This window comes from Henningerozyma blattae, chromosome 2 (assembly GCF_000315915.1).
Source record: "Henningerozyma blattae CBS 6284 chromosome 2, complete genome".
Classification (NCBI taxonomy): domain Eukaryota; kingdom Fungi; phylum Ascomycota; class Saccharomycetes; order Saccharomycetales; family Saccharomycetaceae; genus Henningerozyma; species Henningerozyma blattae.
In genome coordinates, this window is record NC_020186.1 from 1256453 (window position 1) to 1276574 (window position 20122).

Below are 20122 nucleotides of genomic sequence, written 5' to 3' on the forward strand. Positions count from 1 at the left end.
TTTAGCATTACGTTTTAAAGAATAAAGCCTTTTGATTTCATTAAAAAAAATTATCATTTATAAAGTTTAAATAAAAGAAATAGTTATCTTTATTTCAATAAAATTTAGTTATATAAATAAGGGATTCCTCTAGAATGGTAGTTATTGCAGGGCATAGAGGTTACAGGGGTAAATACCCAGAAAATACAATGATGGCGTTTGAAAATGCTTATTCTACAGTCGACATTATTGAAACAGATTTACAAATGACAGCAGACGGTATTGTTGTTATTAATCATGATTCAACCACTGGTAGAATGTGGAATAAAAACTATAACATCGACAAGACAAATTATTCAACATTGGCTAATTTACGTTGTAAAGTTGAACCTTTATCTCATTTACCAACTTTAGAACTTTTTTTAAATTGGTTAATTGAAAATCCAAATGTCACTGCCATTTTAGATATTAAATTTACAAATGATAAATTGATCCTTTTAAAGACTTACTCTTTAATGTTATCTATTAAAAATGATATCAAATACTGGCAAACAAGAATTATATTCGGTCTTTGGATGCCTGATTGGTTTAAATATGGTTATGAAACTGGGGTTTTGAAAGACTTCAGAGTCATGGTAATCACTTTTTCTATGGATATATTAGAACAATTTATGGATTATTCGAAAAAATTGAATAATGATCATTATAAATTATTTGCTGTCAGTATTCATTTCGTAGCTACATGGACAGAAAGATATAGATACGAACTCCAACCTATTCTGCATAAAGAAGATATCAAAACATTTGTTTGGACTATCAATAAAGCTTTGGATTTCCAAATGACTTCTCAAGTCCCTGGGATTTATGGTGTAGTCACTGATTTCCCAGAAGAAGCTAGAATTTTATGTGAGCAATATTATAAACCAGATGCTCTCACTGAAAAGTTTACCCTACCCAGATTCAATACTACTGAGGGATTCAGAGTTAGATTTTATTTAGCTATTTACAATTTTTTTGCTGCTTTAGTGATGTCTAAATGGGTCCATTATCCTATTTTTGGTTTCTCATTTGCACATTTGATCTTTTTTTTCTTGAGATACATCGCATTCTTATGATAACGATGTAATACATTTTTTTTGCTTTTTCATTTTATTTTGATTTTTTTTTCTTTTCTCTTATTATGTATCTTCTTTTTATACCCTTATATATTACACGACACATTTTATAAACAGCACAAGCTTACTATTCATTCTTTTAAAACTTTGCTTTATTATTCTTTGTTATCTATATATTGTATAAGCACAAGTGAAAAAGTTACAACTCAAAACAAAAAAATTAAAAAAAAAAGAAAAAGAGAAAATAAAATAAAATAAACTAAATCACAATAAAATAAAATAAAATAAAATAAACTTGCACATTAATATTTCATCAACACTATTTCAATCTCGCAATTGTTTTGTTATTATCCTTTAAAATATGATGCTAATAATAGGCATCGTCTGTTCGAATATTGCGCATCGCCTTTTTCCCTCTAATTTTAAACCTCCAATTTTAATTCTAAATTTTTTAATTAAGAATTTACAGTTAATTGTTAAAACAACCGCCTTGGGAAATAAAATACATTGAATCAAATTAGAAAGGATTTACTAGTTGAAAAATATTCAATAAAGTTTCACACTTGAAAGAATAAATCTTCTAAGAAAAAAAAATAAATTCCGAATTTAAGATATACCTGTCCTTAGGAGAAAACCAAAGAAGTTTGGCCTAGGATCGTTTTGAAATAATTTGATACAAATTTTCAAAAGTTAAATTTGATTCTTACGTGAATTGTGACTTTGAAACTCTAATTGAATTGATATTAAATTATATTTTACTATTTGTGATTAAGGGCCATTTCCATTGTTTACGTCATTATGTCTGAAAGTACAACAATTAAAGGTATTAAACAATCTATTAAAGATAGATTCCCATCAATTACACAGGCATCTATCTTCAATGGAACAGAAAATGGAAATGTCAATAAAAATATTCACAGGGGGTGGAAGCGTATATTAGACGCCCAGAAAGATAGCAAATACAAATATTTTAATATTAGTCCAGAAAGTAAAGAAAAATATTTCAATCCAAATGTAAGATTATTAGAAGATTCTCCATTAGATTTGAATTTAAAATATAGAATTTGTAATAAATGTGGTAAGCCATTAAGTTCTGATTCAATAATTGATCATTTGGAAAAATTTTGTAAAGGATCAGATAGAGATTTAAAAGATAAGAATAATAAACCTTTTTTAAAGAAAAATCATAAAGTCCATAAGAAAAATAAAAAGTCCAAAATTAATGGTATCAGTGATGACGATGATGATGATGATGATGATGATGTAGATGACGATGACGATGATGTAGATGACGATGACGATGATGATGATGAAGACGATTATGATGATGATCGAAATGGTAATAGCGATGATAGCTCTAGTAGCAAAAATGATCATATAAAAAAGAAACATTCTGGAAATAATAATAGGGTTCGTAATATAATGGATGATGATAGTGATGATGAAGAGTTAAGCTCCGTAGATGACGTTGATCTTGATGTTAGTCTAACCAAAGATGGCGATGCAAGCACTAATAATGCAGAAGATCTAAGTGATAAAAATAATGCAAATGGTAAAAATAATAATGATGAAGATAACAACAAAGACAACAATAGTAAGAATTCTGATAAGTATAACGATAATAGTAACGATAATGGTACTGATAGTAATAATAATAATAACGGCGGAAACAGTAGCAGTAATAATAATAATAATGATAATAATAATAACAACAATAACAATAACAATAATAATAATAATAATAATAATAATAATAACAGCAGTAATAATAATAGTAATAATAGCAGTAATACTAATAATAACAGCAAGAATAAGAATAAGAGAAATCCTATCGACGACAATTTGAAAGAATTACAATCGCCTAATAAGAAACAAAAAGTTTCTGAGCAAAGCACTCCAAGTAAAAATAAAACTGATATTGTGGAGAACGATACAGAAAATGGCATCTCATCGAACGTTACAAGATCAGATTCAGTGTCTGCATCTATTCCAGGTACTACTAGTGCAAATGGATCTAAGAAAAGCCAAAGAAAAGTCAAGCAAAGAAATCCAACCGAAAAACATTTAATTGATTTTGATAAGCAGTGTGGTGTTGCTTTACCAGAAGGTGGGTACTGTGCAAGATCTTTAACATGTAAATCCCATTCAATGGGCGCTAAAAGAGCAGTTGTTGGTAGAACAAAAACTTATGATCAATTGTTAGCTGAATATCATAAAGAACATAAAACTAAGATTGGTGCAGCTGCAGAAAAGCGTGCTCAACTACAAGAACAATTGAAAAAGGAGAAAATTATTCAAAAGGAAAAGAAAAAGGCTCAACAATCTGCTAGAAACAAGCAGAGAAAGAATGCTTCAGCCAATAGTAAAAAAAATAATAAGAATGCAAAAGATACTAAGAATAGTAAAAAAGTAGAAGAAGAAAATATTCCAACAATTACTCCAGAAGAAGAAACTACTCAGGTATTAAATGGTATATCTAGATCTTTACCTTTGCCGTTAGATGGTACTGTGCTTTCCTCTACAAGAAAGAGAACCAAATATTTTAGAATGAGGGAAATGTTTGCATCATCATTTCCAGTTAAACCAGGCTATTCATCACCAGGTTATGGTGCAATTCACTCTCGTGTTGGTTGTTTAGATTTGGATAGAACCACAGACTATAAATTCCGTATACGTATTCCACAGCCAATAAATCAACAGTCAGGTCACTCTGAACATCATCAAAACTTAACTTCTCAACAAATTCAAAAATTACAACAGCAACAGCAACAACGATTAATGCAGGCACAGATGATGAATCAACAACATAATAATAAAATTCCAAATAATACGAGTGTAAATCAAGGTTCTAAACCTGTACAGGCGGGTAGAACTCCTGCCGAACTAGAGAGACTACAACAGCAACAGCAACAGCAGCAGCAACAAGTAAAGAAACAACAGATGGAAACTTCTAATTTTTCAGCATCTATCAATACCCTTCCAAACACAAATACAAATATAAATACTTCCAATAATCAAACTGCTTTGAGCTCTCCAGGAAATATGATTAACAGTAATGTAGGATCGCCAAATGTAGCCAATCAGGCCATTGGTAGTCCCGTGAATATTGGCATAAAACAGCCTAATAGTTAGTTAAACTGTAATATTACCTTCTCATAAAATTCATTACGAAATATACCAGACGATAGATTGCATTTTACCTTTTATTCTAATTCTAACATTTTCATTAACACTAACATTGTAATAATAGTATTCATATTTCTTTCATTTTTTTCACATTTATAGTTTATCACTATTTATTTATAAAAAGCAATTCACCAAAAAACAATTTATTTTTTTATATCTTGATTAGAAGAGCTTAGAGTCTAATAAAAAAAATCATATATTGATATTAATCTTGGTCCCAGTTGAGTCTTAAGAAGTATGCTTAAAATGGCAAGTATCAGACAATAACATTACTAATATTACATAAGAATTATATATAATTGTTTATAAAATGAGAATTATATCAATGAAAATAAATAAAACCAAATAAAAATCAAGCTAAAAAAACATTAAACGTGAAATTATAACAGGAATAGAAAGTAGGAGCAGTACGCAAACAGCTGGGATTAATTTTTCCCATAAATAAATTGCTCTTTTGGTATTCATAAACTGAGAAAAGTATTTTTCAAAACTATCTGTCATTGCAGGACGAATAAATTCTTCATTTACTTTACGAGGCCCATTCTTAGTGAAATCAACCAATTTTCCATTCTTTATCTCTAAATACTCTTCAATAGCTTCTGCCCATAATTTAGGGTCTGGGTTGCGCTGCCATCCGGTGGCAGTTTTATTATTTTTGCCCTCAACATATGAAATAACAGTTTCTAAAGGACCACCGCTATTTGCTGCTAAGACAGGTTTGCCATATTTCATCGCTTCTAAGGGCACAATACCAAAATGTTCATTAGTAGGAGTGTATAGTAGCATTTCGGTTTTTTCCAATAATAATTCTTTCAATGAAGAAGAAATTGAAGTTAAAAATATAACCTTACAGTTTGAGACTTTAAAGTCATGCAAGCTCTTTTGCTTTTTAAATTCAGGATAAAATATAGTTGCGTGGCTTAACTCTAAATCACCTGCAATTTTTTCTAACTGCTTGTGATATATAACATTTTCAGTAACTCTCTCATCGTAACCACCACAAATTATTAGCTTAGCATTATCATTATTTCTTTCAGATGATAATGCAAACCCTTTTAAAGCCAATTCAATATTTTTTTTAATTTCATATCTGTTAATACTCAAATAAAATTTGTCATGAGGATTTAAGATAACTTGTAACAAATCTCTATCATATGATTCGATTGGTAGGGGAGTTAAATCCACACATGGATAAATGACCCCTGGTTCTTCTTTATGCTTCAAATAATTGAAAGTCTTTTTGTACATTGACCTTGTGAACTTGGAATTAACAACTACACTATCAGCCACACTGATAGTCATCTGTTCTAATAAGTCAAAAGGAATACGATACAATTTCTTTAACAAGCTGGTTCTTTTAGCCAGAAGCTGATCAGGAAAATGACAGTAATACATGACTTTTGCATTTGAGAAATAATGTAACAATGGAATGCATGTTGATAATTGGTCAACAATAAATAAATCATATTCTTTGATTTTCCCTGTTCTGATTAATTGGAAAACCAAATATAGCTGTCTAATATTTGCAAAAATAATGAAGAATTTACCAAAGAAACTAATTGGGAGTGAATCACCGTAAACTTCTACTTTTAATGTTCCATTTTTCACTTCTTCAAAACAGTGGCTTAAATCGCAATGATTGGTATAAGCTGTAACATTATGACCTACCTCCTGAAGGCCAACTGCAGCATCCACAACCAATCTTTCAGCACCTCCAATCCCTAAATCAGGATGAATAAAGGCAATTTGAAGATTCTTTTTATCAGTCTTATTTGAGCTAATAATAGTAGCTCTTAGGTTACTCATTTTAATGCTGGATTTCTTTATGAATTATGTTTCGTTTACAAATGAATTTGAAAGCTGCTACTAATTATATAGGCGTTTTTGACTAGTTTTTCTGAAGGAAAAGTTACTTTTAATGACGACTCCGAAAAGTATACGATTTGTAGAAAATAGGTCAAATATCTATTTATACCATAAAGAATGATGCTTTAAGTAGTATTTTTCTACTGCTAGTTTATTGATTTAATATATACAACTATAATTAATTTTTTTAAAAAAATGTTTACTACTCTATAATTTTTTATATTTAGTGTCAATCATCAACTTTTTTTCTTGGTAATTAAACGACATATGTAAAATATTTAAATGGAAAAAAAGTAGAGGATATTAAGAAAATATGAAACTAAACCTCAATCGTAGTTGCACTATTTTATTCCCTCTTTTAATGATACCTTTTACACATCAAATTATATACGATACGAACACGACCGTTTTTATTGAAGTACTTGTGTACCATTTAAACTTAAGTTGCTAATAAACTAGACCTATCTACCAAGGTCAAACAGTAAGTAAAGAGTTTGATATAGACGACATATATAGAAAAAGATGAATAAATAAATACATAGTATACAAAAACAGAAAAAAACATTTTTTGAATAAATAAATATATAGCACAAGCCGGGAGCTATCAAACTTTATACTGCAGCTTTTACTTCATTGGTGGTAATCATTTTATCTGTGATATCGTTTCCAGGTTTAATTGTAGTTTCCATATTTGTATCAACTTGAGAGCTATCGTCTTGTTTCTTTTGCTTATTCTTTCCCTTTCTGTAGACTCTTGTATTACCTGGAGCAAACCCACCATTGCCAAATAATGCCCATTCTGGGGTCTTTGCCATATAATCCATGTGAGTAAAATCTTTACCAGAATTTAATAATTCGAAGAATTTGGCAAAATCAATATGCGTATACCATTCACCATTGATTTGAAATTTCTTGTGGGCAAGTAAGATACAGTTTGAATGGGCATGTTCTGCAGCCAAATCATAATCTAAGCCTCTTCTTTGCAATTCCTTTGCAAATTCCTTAACAAAATTAGTACATTCCTCATAAAATGGTATATTCTGCATTGTTAATGGATTTGATCCAGATTTTGAAGTACCAGAGAAAGTTGCACCTTTAACTTCGATGAAACATGGGGACCCTCTTTGAACTAAATCAGCATAAGCAGAAATATCACCCATATTAAAACCTTTAACTAAGGTTAACCTAAAAACAGTTCTTTGATGATGTTGCTTAGTGTTTAAAATATCCAAACATTGCAACATTCTTTCCCAAAAATCTTTAAATAGTGGCCTATCAACCTTTCTTAATTCATCCTTTGTTGGGGCATCAATTGAAACATATAATTGCGTGACTTTACCTAAGTTTTCTAATGGTTCTGGATGCTGTGCATTACAAACTAAGAAACTTGTTATCTCCTTTTCGTGTAATAATTCAACAAATCTATTAATATATGGATACATAATTGGCTCACCAACCAAAGACAAAGCACAATGACCAACTTTAAATGCTTTTTGAAAACGTTCTGCAACAACACCAGGAACACCTCTCATTTGCTTAATCATAGCATAGTGACCCTTTAATGCATTTTCAAGGATATATTCTGGCTCATCCACTTCCCATCTCCAAGTTTTCGATACTGGGTTGGTACCATGTCTCCAACAAAAGACACATTTTGACGAACAAGCTAATGATGGTGTTAGCTCCATACATCTACTTGAAGTAATGTTGAATAAAGATTGCTTATAACATGAACCTGTCCCTCTCAAATCACTCTTTGTCCACCTACAGATTTTAACCCCTGAATGGGATCCGACGATATGATAACCTTGCTTCTTTAATTGTTTGAAAGTTGGACTGTTTTTTGACACCATCTGCTTGATATCTGTATCATTAATTACCTTTCCATTTTTAACAATATCCTCCACATCTTGAAGGTCTTCATCTTCTGCTTCACTATTTTCCTCATCGCTATCTTCATCATCAGATTGCTCATATTGATAAACAATTGGATTATCATCCTTCAAACATTCAGACAATAAATCTGACCATTCATCAACTTTAGAATCTCCTTCTGTTTTCATACATATCTCTCCTACTGGGTAAATTCTTCTACCACCTAATTTTGATAGCCAGTGATCTACCTTTTTAGCTTGGTAACAAAATTTTTCTGGCCAAGATTCTTTATCACCTAAACCTAGGACAGTATAACCTGATAATTTGGTTAATGGAAATTTATTAATCCTCCAGTCGTAAAAGTTTTCTTGCAAAGTTTGTAAGAAATAATCCAAGGGACAATCGGTATCATATGATGGTATAACCAATATATATAAACTATTAATTTGGTTATTTTCTGATGATGGTAGATTAACAAAAAAGTCGTCTAAATCATCAATTTCATCCAAATGAATTACAATCGGAGTATATTTTAAATCTTGTACTTTATTACTTAAATTATCTTTTACTCTATTAGCGACGCGTAATGAAGCTCCTTGTAATGAAGAATAAAAAATATAAATTTGAGAATTAATCAGCTTATCAGTGGAGACAGTCATAGCTGATTTCACAGTCGAAGGATCAATGACCGCAATAGGCTGAGAGGCAGAAACGTCTTCTTCTGAAGAATTCTTTGATGGTAATTTAGAAATTATAACTTTTTTTGATGTATCCTTCTTTTTGCCTTTAGTCTTTTTAGGCTTAAATGATTGAGTAAAGTCAACCGCTATTGGGAAAGAGTTATCTTTAGTGCTATTAGTAATATCACCAATAGATTTTTCTAGTGTGATTTTATTAGTGAATCCAGTAGATAATGGGACAGTCTTACTTTCTTTTGTATTTTTTTTATGGCCACATTTACAAGATTTCTTGGCTTTATCGTTAGCGTCCTTCTTATTTGAACAGCAACCTGAGCCACCTTTGCCCCCACAACATTTATGTTTTTTCTTCTCTACAGGTTCAGGTTCAACTACAAAATTAGCAGAAGTAGGACTTGATGATTTGAATACATAGTTTGAATAAAACATATCGTATAGCACAACACCAACCAAAGCAAAAGATGTTCTCCCACCAAAATAGCAGTAAGCTATAGCTGAAGCACCAACAGCAACAGACACGTTATGTTTACCTATAGCATCCATTTCTTTGTGGTTATCCTTCAGTACTTATTAAAAAAAGAGCTTTGGTATTGATTATGGATTTATCAATTACTTTTTTTATATTTTTAGTGCTTATCTATTTTATACCATTTTTTTACCTCATCGATTTTACATATTTCATCTTCGGTAGTTTCTTCTTTCGCATTAGTTCAGCCAATAAAATCTCCGGATTTCACTATTACTAATGTGACATAACCTATATAAGAATGAATAGATTTGTGAAATAAAAACAGCATTAAAAAAGTTCCTGATAGAGTACTTTTTTTACCAAAGAATAAGAAATAATTTACAAGATTTACAATATTTTCTTTAAAGTTTTTACTCTTTTAATGCAATTTGCTTTATGGCCTTAAGATAATGGGACCTATGCAAAGTATAATCCGTATAGGGATATTACAATAATATCAGATAGTCCTGTGTTATCGACCTTACCAAGTTATATTACCATATAATTTAATGTATGAACAATTATTAGGAAGATTTAAAAAAAATGAAGATTAAGAAAAATATTCTTTTGTGGAGAGTAAAAAATATAACCTTCCTTTTCTTGTGCTAGTTTATTTTACCGTTTCAGAATTACACGATCATTTTTGAATAGAAAACTAATAATTGACTTACAGGTTATTAATTGAATCTACCCTTAATTAATAAATAGGTTTTAAATCCGGCGGCAAAAAAGATTATATATTCTTATGTTATGGCTTGACAACTGTATTCTTTGTAGTTTTTCAAAGTAATCCAATTAAGAATAAAAAATAAAAAAAGAATCACAAATATTGAAGGCAAAACTGCAAATAACACTCAAGTTATTTCCCTTTTTTTTCTTAGTTTTATTAATTATCCAAAAGGTTATTAACCTTTTTAAGTGAACCAGAACAAGAAAGAATATGCTAATTAAGAAATATACAATTAATAGAGAAAGATATATATTTATTTTAGTCTTTATTTGAATAGTTTTACCGCCATTAAGCAGTCACGTGGCACGTACGAATCAGCGAGAAAAAAATAAATAAAAAATGTCACGTAGTGTGAGCTACGTTAGTCACGTGTATAAATTAGGATCACGTGATAACGGAATGAACATGTAGATTAACAAGTAAGTGAATCATGAACATAAATTCTATTTAAGAATCTAAAGCTAAAAGAATAAACTAGAGGGTTAAGGTAGAACAAAGAGGTAAGAACCAGAAAACAAAAAGGACGAGATACAAAAGATGGAAGTGTATAGTGAACAAATACGGAACGTAATAATAATAATATTTAACTTACGTAGGCTCGGGTATATAGTTGTATAGTTTAATAAACAGTTGGTATTAAACTAGCAGCCAAAAAGATATACTACTAGGAGTAGCAAAGCTTAAAATTGTTACATCCAAAAAAATATAAGTGCGACTTCTGTGGATCGAACACAGGACCTCCAGATATCTCAAACAAAAGTATTCTTCAGTCTGGCGCTCTCCCAACTGAGCTAAACCCGCTTATTTTTCTACTTCTAATTAGTTTAATTTGAGTATTTGTGTATTTGAGTATGTAAACACTTAAACGCACATTGCTCTAAGGGCTTAAATTTTCTGGAATATGATTATATCATTTTCTATTAAGTGGTAAAAGACTTTTATCACGTGACTTATTATTTAAAATGTACTGGAATTCAAGAGAGTTAGACATTGTTATACAGTGTCTAACTCTCTTGAATCCCAGTAGTTTTCTGGTTCTTACCTCTTTGTTCCACCTTAACCCTCTAATTTATTCTTTTAGCTTTAGATTCTTAAATAGAATTTATGTTCATGATTCACTTGTTGATCTACATGTTCATTCCGTTATCACGTGATCCTGATTTATAGACGTGACTAACGTAGCTGTCACAATTTTTGTGGTTCCAATCTATGTATCTTGTAAATGCCTTCTCCTTCTTCTATTGCAGCAAGTCGGAGTTCTAACTATATTATACTTGGTATAAAGGCTCTATTTATCTAACTGTGTACGGTAATTAAGATATTAATACTTTTCTCTAGACTTAGAAACTCAACCCGTTCGTTGCTTTCTTCATTTGTTTTTCGTGTCAGATGATTTGTGTCTGACCTTGATGAATATATACATAATTATTAATCCTTGAAATCACGTGATACATATTCTTAGAATGTATGACAATACTTCTAAAAAGAGTTGCGCCACATATTAATAATTTGAACTATTAAGAATATGTGACATGATGTAACAATAGTTATAAAATGATTTCGCCCAGGATCGAACTGGGGACGTTCTGCGTGTTAAGCAGATGCCATAACCAACTAGACCACGAAACCATATATCTCTTATGCTGTTTTTTAATACGAGACTGACAGGACAAGGGTGGTATTTCAGAGTTCCGACGGTACTGAGATCAGTAGTTCCAGGTTGTATTACAAGATTATGCTGGAATATGATTATATCATTTTCTATTAAGTGGTAAAAGACTTTTATCACGTGACTTATTGTTTAAAATGTGTTTTTCTGTTTATATAGAAAAACACTATTTAAGAAATATATTCATTTTAGTTATAGTATTTACTATATATTTCAAAATAGGATAATCGTCTTATATCTTAAACACTGTATATCAATGTCTAACTCTCTTGAATCCCAGTATGGTAGCAATGCCTAGTTCTGATCTAGAGGAAACACAGTTGGTGCATGAACAGCTAACTTTGATTAAAGAAAAGATTCAACTAAACAGAAAAAAAATGATTGAGCTTTTATCTAACGAAGATTTAGATACTGATGAAGCTCAAGAGATGATTAATAAACTTGACAAATCTAAGACATTTTTAGAGAATTTAAGAGAAAAATGTAACAAAGATTTGAAATATTTACAAAGTCAACAACAACAATTGGCAAAGAAAGAAAAAGTTAATACTGAATTGAAGGTTGGAGATAACAATGAAAACAAATTAAACAACAAAACTGTCGAGAATAAAGATACAATGGATAAAAGTAATTCCATTGATGATTTATCAGATGTTGAAGATGTTGTAAATCTAATGTCACTAAGAGATGACAGAGGAGATTATTATGAATTTATCACCAACAATGGTGAAAGTCATAAATTTTATTACGAAAATAAATCAGCAAAACTTGATTTTGGATTGAACGAAATTAAAGACTTTCCTAATTGGATTTATATGGTCAAAAGATTTCTAAAGAAATGGAACTTTGATAACATCACTAAATGTAATTCAGATGATGATATTCCATTAGTAGAACATAAAATTATTACCCTGGTTATCCAAGAATCTTTAGGAAACGGCTTTAATAGATGGAAAAATAATTATGTTATTACTGCGTTTGAAATTTTAAAAGAATTAAAAGAAATGTGTATTGATGATTACCCGAGAGAAGTTAAAGACAAAATGTGGAGAAGAATTCATATTGATAAATTCTGCTCAGATACAAATGAGTTGAAAGAAGTCTTAAACAACATAATCTTATTAGAAAAATGTACTGCAAATAATGCGGAAATACAGTCAACTACCAATGAGTTCATCAATAATAAGATTAAATCTACTCTGGATAATCAACTAGATATGATGGTTGATATTAGATTAGCTAGTATAACTATTGATGATAAAGGAAATATGCCACCAACAGGATACATTGAAAATATAGTTGATACCATAAAGAGTATTAAAAGAAAAAATGGCATACGTTCAGGACAGTCAAGGCAATGCAATCAATGCAATTCATTTTTGCATTTTGCCAAAAACTGTCCAAATACTCTTAGGCAATATGAACAACAATAGGATGAATGTGGAAAAATACAAAAATAAACTGCCTATAAAATATCAAACTTATCATAATAAATATACCAAAGAGAATAATAATAATAATATAGTAAGATTGGTTAATACATCAGACAAAACTTCTGACTTTGTGGTTATTGATACTGCATCAGGAATTAGCATGACACCTTTCAAAGAGCAACTAGTTGACTTTATTCCCCTAACAAAAGAAAACCCTGGTCCATCATATTATGGAGTAGGAAATGATGATCAAGAAAAACCAATTTGTTTTGAAGGTTATGGATTTCTACCAATTCGAGGTGATAATAATAAAATTATCCATATGTTTACATATTTGGTTCCATATGAAGATGCAATAATTTTATCTGCATTCAAACTATGGGAAATAGTTGGATATGGTTTTGAATCTGGAAAATATGACTTTTCAACTGTCAATAATTATAAAATACCAACAAAAATTATGGATCATACAATTTGGGTTCCTACTAAGCAAATAATTGCAGAATATACAAATGAAATTACAAATAAAAAAGTAAGAATAATAAAATCTTCTAAAATATCACTTTTAGAGGCTCACTTAAGACTAAATCACCTACCTACTGTAGCAATACAAGAGTCTATCAAGAATAAGATTTTTGAGGATGTAGAAGTAATTCAGGAAAACAAGAATAATAATCATATATGGTGTGAAATATGTGTGGCTGGAAAAATGACAAAGCATTTTCACTACACGAATTCAATGAACAACTACACCATGCTAAAATCACCAGGATCATCCTGGAGTATTGATTTATTTGGCCTAGTTAACAAAGTTTCCTCAGGTACTCCTAGATACATGATGATAATGGTTGATAATGTTTCAAGATATGTTATATGCACAACTCATCTTTACAAAACTGATGATGAAATTGTAGACCAAATTGATAAAAATATAAGATTTATTGAAACACAATTTGGAAGAAAAATACAAGAATTTATTACAGACAGAGGTTCTGAGTTTACCAATAATAACTTGAAACAATTACCTGAGAAAAAAGGAATTCAATTAAGATTTACCTCAACTCAAGATCACTCGGCTAATGCTAGAGCAGAAAGAGCAATTCGAACAATTATAACGGATACTAGAACACTACTGTTACAAGCTAAATTACCACTTAAATTTTGGCACTATGCAGTTATGGCATCTGCGGAAGTGAGAAACTGTACATATAATAAGAATACTAAAGATGCACCATTAAATGTAATATCCGAATTGCCTGTTAAGATAATATTACGTAATTTTTTACCTTTTGGAGCTCCAGCTACGATATGGAATCATAAATCTAAGAAAACATCTGCACCAAGCTTACAAGCAGTGGTTTTGTCAAAAGATCCACAGAGTTTTGGATATTTCTTTTATATACCTAAGGAAAATAGAGTAATTACCACTACAAACTTTAAAATCCCTGATTATTCAGTAAATTCGCAACAGAAGAGTAATCCAGAAGAAACCATTATTGCACGATTTAAAGCTAATGTTACATCTAAAATAGGTTCTACTAGAAATTTTGGATTTGATGAAGATGAGATTAATGAAGCATTTCCTGATAAAGAGTATGAAAATGATACTGAAGGTATAAATAATATTACGGTAGATGATAAGATAGTATCACAACAGTTGTTAAATGACCTTAATGAAAATGGTGAAGAAGAAATAATGGATACCGAAAGTGATTTTAGTCCTTCTAATATAGATCCTGACCTTATTGACAATGTTAATTTAGATGAAATTTTAGAACAACCTAACGTAATTGAACTTATGAACAATGAGAATACAACAATTAACGAGGAAGACGAAATTAAGAATACAGACACTAATAATGAGAATATTGATAATGATATCAACAGTAATAATGATAATAAAGACAAATATTCAATGTTAATAAATGAAAATAATTATAATAATTGCAATAATTCAAATGATGAGATGAATAATATATTACCATCTAATGAAGACTATAACTCAATCACTGATGAACAAGAGAGTGTTGATTTAACAGAAGTAGTTCCATCATCACTAAATACAGACATCATAATACAGAGTAATAATGATACAACAGCCGATGATAATAATCATGATATAAGCAATGATATTTCACTTTATTCAAACATTCCAATAACATCAGAAGATGAGAATGAAAATATAACTGAAACACATCCTAATGACATAATTAATGCTAATAGAGAATCAGATAACGCATCTATTATTGAAGATAGTATTGATAATTTCAATGAGGACAGTAAAAGTAGATCAGAAATTGAACCAGATAGTAGTACAATAACAGTTAATGAAAGAGCTAATATGTATAAAAGAACCAGAGAAGAAGTTGATGTACAGGATAAGGAAACAGACAGTACATCAAATAATAATATTATAGAAACTAGCTCATCCAGATTATCATTCTCCAAGAAAAATTTACAATCTTTAGTTGGTCACAGAAATAATAGTACAAGCAGAAAACCTAATCATAGCATACCAACTTATCTACAAGAAAGGAAGTCTGATCCTGTAACGCCACCTATAATACATCCTACATCGAAAAAACCTCGTTTACGAAAAGTACGTCGTATTTTACCACGTACCAACCGGCAAAATAAAATAAGATCGATTTACTATAAAGAAGCCATAACAAATAATAAAAATTTAAAACAAAGAGAGAGATTTATCAAGTCATTCAAGAAGGAAGTTGAAAACTTGGTTAAGATGGGGGTTTATGACCCTGATATTCGCTTACCCAAATCAGCTATTCCCAAAAATAAGATAATATCTACAGTTATAGTATTCATTGTTAAACAAGATGGGACATGTAAGGCAAGGTATTGTGCTCGTGGTGATTTACAGAATCAAGAGTCTTACGGTAATACTGACTCCGCTATTTTAAGTCTTGATAGTCTTAAAGTTCTATTATCTGTTGCTAATAATAAGCAATTACACATTCGAACTGCAGACATCAGTCATGCTTTCCTATACGCTACTCTAGATGAGGAGTTATATATTAACCATCCATCAGATAAGAGGGTGTATACGCCACTAAAGAAAGCTCTTTATGGCTTGAAGCAAAGTCCAAAAAATTGGAATGAAACATTAAGAGAATTTATGAATTCTTATGATTTTTATGATACGGAGTTTGCTCCAGTTTTGTTTGCATCTTCGGATGGCAATAAACTTATAGCAGCGTATGTGGATGATTGTGTTTTAGCCGCAGAAACTGAAGAAGATCTGGATGAGATAATAGAAATGTTTAAGAATACATTTGAATTAAAAGTTATTGGAATAATGAATGAAGAAAAACAATTAGAACCAGATATTTTAGGTATAGACTTGAAATATGACTTGAATAAAGGAATCGTTACATTGAGTATGAAATCATACATTGACAAATTTAATGATGATTTTCCACTACTAAAACTGAAAGAATATGAGAATAACTTAACAACAGAACAAAAGAAAGATTTAACACCTCACTTTAGTGAATATAATTTAAATCCAAATGAATATATACTACTAATGAATAAGACTGAACACAAAGAGAAGGTTAAGTATATACAAAAATCTATTGGAAAGCTAAACTACTTAAGAACAAGAGGTAGGCTGGATCTGGAATTTGCAGTTAGCAATATTGCCAGATTTGCATTATATCCACATGTTAAAGTAATTAAAACTGTTGATAGATTAATTAAATATACTTATGTGAAAAGGGATCTCAATGTAGTAATGAAAAGAGAAAAGAAACAGCCTGATGAGATCACAGTAATTACTGATGCTTCATTAGGATCAGAATATGATGTAACATCAAGAATTGGGGGTATAATATGGTTTGGAAACACATTTATGTTTGGGTTTTCAAACAAACCATCAATTGTTTGTGACTCTTCGGCAGAATGTGAATTAGATGCTCTAAACAAAGGTGAAAAACTAGCTCTACATTTAAAGTTCAAGTTAGAAAAATTATTTAAGAAAAATTTTAAAATTAATATTATTACGGATTCTAAACCTGTAATAGAATGGCTTAAAAAACCATATATTGTGGGTAGAACAAAGTTCCTTGGAATCAGAATTGGTCGTTTAAAAGAAAGACTAAAGGACAAGTCCACCTTTCTAAGAAAAATTGATGGATTGGAGAATGTAACCGATCCATTAATAAAACCGGTCAGCCCAACTGATTTCAAGAACCTAAATAAAATCATGGAAGGTAACATTACTCCACAAAACTTACTACCATTGACCAACCTTGTGGAGACTGAAGAGGGAGTTCGCAAGATGTAAGGATCGTGTATGGTCAGGTAGAATGATAAAAAGTTTGTTAAGAGGGTGTGCTGGAATATGATTATATCATTTTCTATCACGTGACTGTTTAAGAAATATATTCATTTTAGTTATAGTATTTACTATATATTTCTAAATAAAGTAATCGTCTTATATCTTAAACACTGTATAACAATGTCTAACTCTCTTGAATCCCAGTAAATACAACCTGTAACTACTGTTCTCACTACCATCCGAACTCTGAAACACCATCCTTGTCCTGTCAGTCTTGTATTACAACATTCTTTGTTGTAGATGAGATTGACTTTATACTCATCTACAAGTTGCTAACTAGAAATTATACATAACACTGAGCAACTGCTGGTTGCATACCTGTGAATATCTGTTCGATGCATAATCTCTACTAGTTAGCCAGTATTAATAAAACTGAGCACTCCTACCCTTGTAAGTAAGTTTATAAACAGTTCAATTAAAGTAAAATGGAAAAGCTGGCGTTGACCTTTGAAATGTATTTAAAGGCCAGCTTTTTCAGACTTAAGACATAAATTTATAGTTCCTTTATATAGTTATTTAGTTTAAAAAGAACAACAATTATATTCGTAAGTTCGAAGTATTAACTGGTGTTAAGTTAATAAGATTGTTAAGTTAAGTTTTGGTAGTTACTATTTAAGTGTATCGTACTACTAAGTTGGTTTACAATATTCTTCAACAAATAAGAGGCAACTTGGCCGAGTGGTTAAGGCGATAGATTAGAAATCTCTTGGGCTCTGCCCGCACAGGTTCGAATCCTGTAGTTGTCGTTTGGTTTCGTGGTCTAGTTGGTTATGGCATCTGCTTAACACGCAGAACGTCCCCAGTTCGATCCTGGGCGAAATCATTTTTATAACTATTGTTACATCATGTCACACATTCTTAATAGTTCAAATTATTAATATGTGGCGCAACTCTTTTTAGAAGTATTGTCATACATTCTAAGAATATGTATCACGTGATTTCAAGGATTAATAATTATGTATATATTCATCAAGGTCAGACACAAATCATCTGACACGAAAAACAAATGAAGAAAGCAACGAACGGGTTGAGTTTCTAACTCTAGAGAAAAATATTAATATCTTAATTACCATACACAGTTAGATAAATAGAGTCTTTATGCCAAGTATAATATAGTTAGAACTCCGACTTGCTGCAATAGAAGAAGGAGAAGGCATTTACAAGATACATAGATTGGAACCACAAAAATTGTGACAAGTATATAAAGCCCAGCATTCTCCTCTATAGGGATCCAAATGAAAATGGATACAAGGGTATAAGAGATAGGTAAGAAAGGGTGGTTCTGAAAATCTGAAAACTAATATCAAAAAATATAAGATCTAGTTATAGATCTATCCACATCTATAGTATATAACAGCAGTACCCTTAAATCAAACTATTAACGCTATTAACTATTAAGATCTAAGATTAAAAGATTCAAGAGTAATTATAAAACTTATTAAGATTATGTGACACATCATTCGGAGTTTTTATGCTGGTTGGAAAATGTTTCTCGGTATATTATAAAACTCCGAACGCAAATAATTACCAAAAGAGGAAGTGATACCTACTATTTCTCTTTCCCCATCGAATAAATATTTCACATGAACACAACAAATTTATATATTTGAAATATAAAATGTACTAAAAATCATTTAACAAATATTTTTAAGGTATTGGAGAATAATAGCTTACAACTGAGTCAGTGTCGAGAGTAATTTTTTTTCTCCATTTTAAGTTTAGTTTTAATTCCAATTTGTTTACTTATTATACAAATAGTTCCTGGATGCAGAATGCTTTATAAATATTCAACATCTTTTGGTTTCCAGTACAGTTCACGGGTTTAATCCTATAAGCTACCCTATCAATTTCCCCAGCAATTACCGGTGTCGTAATATCTATCTTATATAGAAAAATAGAAGAGAGCCCTAATAAATGTCTGACAATTAGTTTTTAAGATTAGCTTCGTCATTTTTGTCTTTCATTATTAATACCTTTTGACTCATTACTTTTAAAATAGAAATTATTATTATGTAGTTTATTTTGTAGCTATATATATTGATAGTCTTCTAGTAATTTCTTCTTTTAATGAAATTGTTAAAAACTAAGTTTCTGTCACTAATTTTTTATGCACGTGGCACATGTCCTACCAAATTTAGAAGCTGCAATTGATGTATAATATATTATTATACTTAGTTTAAGCTTTAATTAACATTTTTGATAATGATATTTTTTTAGTTATATAATTTTGGAAACTGTAAATTCAATAGTAAAATAAGTCTTATTAATAGTTTATGGTATTTGCTAAAAATAAAATGATATACTTATTGTGAATTTCTTCTCAAATTTGGCGTTTTCTGTTGTCGTTTTTCAGCCTTATATATTTGATACCTGAAATATATATTCTCTTTATTGCATGGAGTAGTTCTCTAAGATCAGATTGTTTCTCAGATAAAACAAGTAATAATAATACACCAAGGTATTTTCCAGGTGCTCTCCTTACAGAATATATCTAATATGATATGTAACAACTAACCAAAACCATATTTTTAAGATACTGTCACATGTACAACAGTTGTATATAAAATATGCAGATGATTTTTTTCGGTTAAAACTATTTAATGCAAAAGATTGTAATCTTTATTGAACTGTATGCTATTAGTTGGCTTGATTAGACTGTGGTAAAATGTAAACATCAAAAAGATATTGGTCTCTCAATGAAAT

General features: G+C 30.2%; 5 protein-coding genes and 4 non-coding genes across 9 annotated transcripts; 5 read left to right on the forward strand and 4 right to left on the reverse strand.

Annotated features, from left to right (window-relative positions):
• Nucleotides 1–134: 134 nt before the first annotated feature.
• PGC1 (phosphatidylglycerol phospholipase) lies at nt 135–1094 on the forward strand (the record flags this gene model as incomplete). The annotated part of the gene is made up of 1 exon (XM_004178836.1): nt 135–1094. One exon carries the CDS (start codon nt 135–137, stop codon nt 1092–1094), a length of 960 nt encoding a protein of 319 aa, XP_004178884.1.
• A 798-nt stretch (nt 1095–1892) lies between these two features.
• Nucleotides 1893–4226, forward strand: SGF73 (deubiquitination module subunit SGF73; the record flags this gene model as incomplete). The annotated part of the gene is made up of 1 exon (XM_004178837.1): nt 1893–4226. The coding sequence occupies one exon, from the start codon at nt 1893–1895 to the stop codon at nt 4224–4226; it is 2334 nt and encodes a 777-aa protein (XP_004178885.1).
• A 411-nt stretch (nt 4227–4637) lies between these two features.
• ALG2 (GDP-Man:Man(1)GlcNAc(2)-PP-dolichol alpha-1,3-mannosyltransferase) lies at nt 4638–6086 on the reverse strand (the record flags this gene model as incomplete). The annotated part of the gene is made up of 1 exon (XM_004178838.1): nt 4638–6086. The coding sequence occupies one exon, from the start codon at nt 6084–6086 to the stop codon at nt 4638–4640; it is 1449 nt and encodes a 482-aa protein (XP_004178886.1).
• Nucleotides 6087–6757: 671 nt separating this feature from the next.
• Nucleotides 6758–9262, reverse strand: TYW1 (putative tRNA 4-demethylwyosine synthase; the record flags this gene model as incomplete). The annotated part of the gene is made up of 1 exon (XM_004178839.1): nt 6758–9262. One exon carries the CDS (start codon nt 9260–9262, stop codon nt 6758–6760), a length of 2505 nt encoding a protein of 834 aa, XP_004178887.1.
• A 1405-nt stretch (nt 9263–10667) lies between these two features.
• TBLA0Btrna7F lies at nt 10668–10758 on the reverse strand. The gene is given in 2 exon segments: nt 10668–10704; nt 10721–10758. It is a non-coding gene; the product is annotated as a tRNA-Phe (tRNA).
• Nucleotides 10759–11512: 754 nt separating this feature from the next.
• On the reverse strand, nt 11513–11586 carry TBLA0Btrna14V. The gene has a single exon. It is a non-coding gene; the product is annotated as a tRNA-Val (tRNA).
• Nucleotides 11587–11907: 321 nt separating this feature from the next.
• TBLA0B05400 (gag-pol fusion protein) lies at nt 11908–17365 on the forward strand (the record flags this gene model as incomplete). The annotated part of the gene is given in 2 exon segments (XM_004178840.1): nt 11908–13038; nt 13040–17365. Coding segments are annotated over 2 exon segments (5457 nt in total).
• Nucleotides 17366–18083: 718 nt separating this feature from the next.
• TBLA0Btrna20S lies at nt 18084–18165 on the forward strand. The gene has a single exon. It is a non-coding gene; the product is annotated as a tRNA-Ser (tRNA).
• A 3-nt stretch (nt 18166–18168) lies between these two features.
• On the forward strand, nt 18169–18242 carry TBLA0Btrna15V. Its single transcript has one exon. It is a non-coding gene; the product is annotated as a tRNA-Val (tRNA).
• The last annotated feature ends 1880 nt before the right edge of the window (nt 18243–20122 follow it).